The sequence below is a fragment of the Varroa jacobsoni genome, unplaced genomic scaffold, assembly GCF_002532875.2.
Source record: "Varroa jacobsoni isolate VJ856 unplaced genomic scaffold, vjacob_1.0 contig00125, whole genome shotgun sequence".
Lineage (NCBI taxonomy): Eukaryota > Metazoa > Arthropoda > Arachnida > Mesostigmata > Varroidae > Varroa > Varroa jacobsoni.
The window spans coordinates 60,179-64,865 of record NW_019214413.1 but is presented as its reverse complement, the minus strand read 5'-3'; the positions used below and the strand labels follow the sequence as shown (position 1 = coordinate 64,865).

General features: G+C 36.3%; 1 protein-coding gene across 2 annotated transcripts; it reads left to right on the top strand.

Moving 5' to 3' along the window:
* Positions 1-3,376: 3,376 nt before the first annotated feature.
* Positions 3,377-4,427, top strand: LOC111270812 (centromere protein X). 2 transcript variants are annotated; one of them, XM_022851231.2, is made up of 3 exons: positions 3,377-3,464; positions 3,876-3,974; positions 4,100-4,427. In XM_022851231.2, exons 1-3 carry the CDS (start codon positions 3,429-3,431, stop codon positions 4,247-4,249), a joined length of 285 nt encoding a protein of 94 aa, XP_022706966.1. In that variant the 5' UTR covers positions 3,377-3,428; the 3' UTR covers positions 4,250-4,427. The 2 variants fall into 2 exon arrangements, with proteins under 2 accessions (XP_022706966.1, XP_086828773.1); XM_086972647.1 differs by having other exon boundaries at positions 3,409-3,514.
* Positions 4,428-4,687: the final 260 nt, after the last annotated feature.

The window sequence follows — 4,687 nt, the reverse complement described above, 5'->3', positions numbered from 1 at the left end:
TTAAGCGTCGAATAAAGCTAAAATGATAAATACTTTCTTTGAACTTGAACTGAACACAACAATAAGCATTGAGTGTTAACATTTAGGTAGGTATTTTACTTTTTCTATTCTGAACAAAATTTGAATATCGGTAATTTAGCTATTGTCGAAACAGGAGTTAGTTCTCTTCTGCAGAGAACGTTGATGGAAATGATAGCGCGTAACCTGGTAAGAAAACCGTAGCATTTTGATCTCTAGGAAGCTCTCTGTATCAATCTTAGCTAGTCTGCGTATATACAATCTTACAATGGGTCTTTGGGTAACTCGATCTGGTGCTACGATACAGTAAATACGTTCTGCGTTTGAGCAAACTAAAATCTACACAATGACCGTATGTCGCTGTATAGCAGAAATGGAAGTTTATAATAAATATGCATTTTTTCATTAAAAGACAAGTGGTTTTTGGTACGCATTGAAATAACGAGCCCACAGCATTCATGAAAATGTTGGTTGTTGTGAATAAAAGTCTCATTTGACATTATCATTATTCTTGAATGAATAGATATTTATTTTGAATAGTGCACAATTCATTCAATCAACCGACACCTTGATTTTCAATAACGTAAAATGCTTACTGTTTTAAGCAATTAATTTCTATTAGTTTAGCTGTCCTTCTGATGTGATCATTTCAATCCCCTCATAGGTTTCAAGTCGCCAGGCTCCCAAATATGATAGATGATCTGAATTTTTTAAAACAAATCGTTGTAGGTTTTCACTTACACCATTTTAAAGATGAATTTTAAATATACTTCCAAATGGTTGAATAAAACTTCATTCTAACTTTGATTTTGCTAAATTTTGTAAAGCTGTGCAAAGCTTGTACAAGGCCAAGCTTTGCATTCTTTACATCTTTCAAATATAAGTACCATTAAAATGCATCCTGTATCTGCTGTTTTACGTAAGTGGATTCTATCGTCTACCAGAACAACGGTAACGAGCAACACTTAACAACTGTGAATTGCACTAACGTAAAGGAATAAGTGATGTACATTTGGGTCCCTCAAAGCTATGAAGAGCCCACAAATTATTTTCCCGCTTTCCAGATATCTTCTACAATTACCAACAACAGTCCCCTCTTCAAATAGGCGTTATGTTCTACGACAAACTAAGCAAAACAAGAATTGATCAACTTTTTGTCAGCGTAGCTAGATAGTGGCTAGTAACAACGCGGAATTGTTCCAACTGAAATAAGCCGACCAAACCAACTCTTCTACGCTCAGCCGAAGATGTTTGTAGCGATATCTTTTTCGAGACCTGAAGAAGTTGTTTGCTCGATTAATTTCGTTACAGCGTACATCAGCGTTAGGATACCTTGAGTATTCAATGTGGAAATCGGCGCGAATACCGAGCTCACCCGTATCGTCAGTAACGCATGTTAATTAGTCGCACAAGACTATCTACGGTGGAAAGTCAATAGTATTTATCGAAGTTTTGCCAATCGTAATAGTCTATAACTACAAACTTAGCGCTTACAAGTAAATGTACCTAAAGATCACATAATTAGAGAAGACATGTTCGCTTTCTGTTGTGTTCATTGCTTCAATGACCTTGCTGAATAAATTTACATTTTTGAGTCAAATAAATTTTTTTACACACATTTTCATTAACTGAAAGAATTAGGTTTTAGCTCTGTGTTATTATTATTTAATACATTCATTATTAGGGTGATCTCTCTGCTTGATTTTATCAAGTCATGCCAATGACGTCCGTGAAATCGTTCGACTCGGTTTTACAAGTCTGAAGAGTCCTTTTGCAGTTTCCAAAGGTCGTGCAGAAGATCATTCGATAATTTTTTGACAGCTCGCACACAGAATATATTCGGAGCTTTTGCTATACTTTTAGCTTTAATCTTTGCTGCAATAACTATACTACAGGCGTGCCCTAGCTAAGCGTCAGGCGCGCTGTTGAAGATGACAAAAGACGTTAATGAATTGCATCAAGTCCAGCGTTGCCTCTATTCATTTGCCCTCAGCCAGTATTGGTCCTCCCTAACGGTTAGCAGGATAGTGTATTTTACTTGGGCAATTTCATGTATCCGGGTCGGCATGGTATAGTGTGTTTTGTTTGTCAGCTGTGAGCTTGCGGATAGGTGTGGCAAAAACGTGCAACCTTAGTTTCACAACAAAAATACAACAGATTTCGTTTTTCGCTGATTTCCACTTTTTTTTGCGATAATACTTTTTGCGATCGGTGCTATACGTGCGTCGCTAAAAACGGCTGTTGATGGCGATGCGGATTATACCTTACGACGGCCTAAGAACGTTGTAATTCGAGTTATTACAAGCTCTACCTTCATCGAAGCGTTTTCAAAAGAAGAAACGTACTTGGATGGATCAACAGGAGGACGCGTTGTGTGCTTGAAGGAGAACATTTTTATGAATTTATACTTTGGGTATTGAATGGATTTTCGAATTTTTTTTATGTAACAAAACGGCTAGAGAAAGGTATGTATTATGTCGACGAAACAGAAATAGATGCGGATAACTGAAAATGAAAGCAGATTCACGGCTAATAAACAAGCTGCAGAAACTGCTACGCGAACTATACCTATTAAAACGATTTAACGATCTAACGATTAACGATATTGCAAATGAAGATTATTAGTTACCTTTATAATCTCTTCTAATAAAATGAATAGAATTCGATCATTCCCAAACTGCACGTCCCCGCACTGATTTTTAAACCCTAAGAACCTTACATTTGATTTTAAACAACATACACTGTATGTGTTAGCTTAACACTCAGATCTATCCATTATCTAAGTTCTGCAATGTTTGGCAATAAGAAACCGAACTTTGGATAATGTTTGCTTCTATATTAAGTAACGAAAAAAGCGATTTTTTTTTTCATTATTTATGGGAACGAAGTGGAGCAATAACGAAGTTGTACCTTTCGTTTTTATTTTCAAAATTGTTTAAAATTAGCATAAATTATTCTATGTACCTATTTCCTAATAGAACACCCACGCCAAGATGTGTAACTGAAATTTTTTTCGCATGTAAGCATTTTAAAAAAGGATGGTTATTCTGTCAGCACGGGAAACTGCGTCATCGATATTTGATCTGGAACTCTGAAGAGAGGAGATCTGTATATATATATATATATAAACAGATATATAAAACAGGTTTACCCATATATAATGTTTACAGCATACTGGTTACTATACAAATTAAGCAGTAACTTCGTCGGATAATTGTCGTATTCAACAGTAGCTTTGCTACATCGTTTTAAACGTCAACAGTACATAAATTACAGATCATGAAATTAGCTTGTTATCTCAAACTGATATGTCGACCTAAATTAAATGAGAAAACGCGCCACGTATTTAAACAAATCAGTGATTGTCCTTCCCACACTTTGCGCGCGCTTCGGCACCCCAAACCGATAGCATGGCTATGGAACAATTCTCAGCTGTTGCTGATCAGGTAAAAACACATGAGGGTTCGATAAGTAGGATCCTGTTGCTCGGTTAACAGTGAGTTTATTTTATTAACGTTTATATTTGTAAATCTATTGATGTCAATTCATCTTCATCTTGCAGGCGTATAACTAATTTAGAGCGAATTGTATTACGGATAAAAACAGACTAACTTTGTATATGGAATAGTAACATTCACACGAACAGATTCCTCTCAATAGCTATAAAAAAAAAAATTTATCATCTATGATCGGATGAAAAAGGCTTGAAATTAACCAAGAGCATGCACGTCAATTGGTTCAATCAAATGTCAAATGGTCACACTTTATTTTTAGCTGTCATTATTTGAAAGAGTAACAGAGGTTTTTTCACTGTTAGAAGAATTGTGCACTAACTGGCATCTCGAATCCTCTCCTAGATGAGCTCGCGACCGGAACACTGCAACTTTAAACCGAAAACGCTTGAGGACTTACTTAAACTCAATTTTGATGATACGAAAACGGTCGTTACATCTCAGGTATACAAAAGCATCAATGAAGGCTTCGACAAGCAGTACACTCATTGCTGCAATGGAGTGTATTACTGTAAAGTTGTATTATGAAGCAAAAACAAGAGCTTCCATTTGGTTTCCAATCTTTTCAGGCAAACAGTCTGATTAACGAACTTCTGGTTGAGATGGTTTTGGAATTCGCCGCAAGAGCACGCGAGCAAGCCGACGTGGAGAGTGGCCAAAGTGTTTCAGTCGAACATCTGGAAAAAGTGTTGCCTCAAGCGATGCTTGACTTTAATTAAAGTTGGCTTTAATTGGCCTTGGAAGCCATTATAGAGTAACTGGTATAATAAGACATGTTTTTATACTATCGTTATGCTTAATTTGGCCATTGTAGGTTAGATTGTTCCGATGTTTTGTTGTGCGTCGGAATCGTGAAAATAGGTTACATAAAATAAACTTATTTTTAATAAGATGAAATTGTGTGTTGTTTATCGATTGAACAAGGTAGAAGCCGAGTAAAACAGATACTCTGTTAAACAGACGGCTTCCATTCTGAGGACGCATCAGCCAATGGTCTCGTTCAGTTCAATAATTTGGGGCATCAATATAAACGTTCTCAAGTTTTCTGTTTAGACGGCTTGATATTGAATAAAATTCGGCAGAGTGACAAATCTAAGTAAGCTGCTGTCACTCTGCGGAAGTAAGCGTGTCGACCAAATGTAAGAAACAGCCTAATT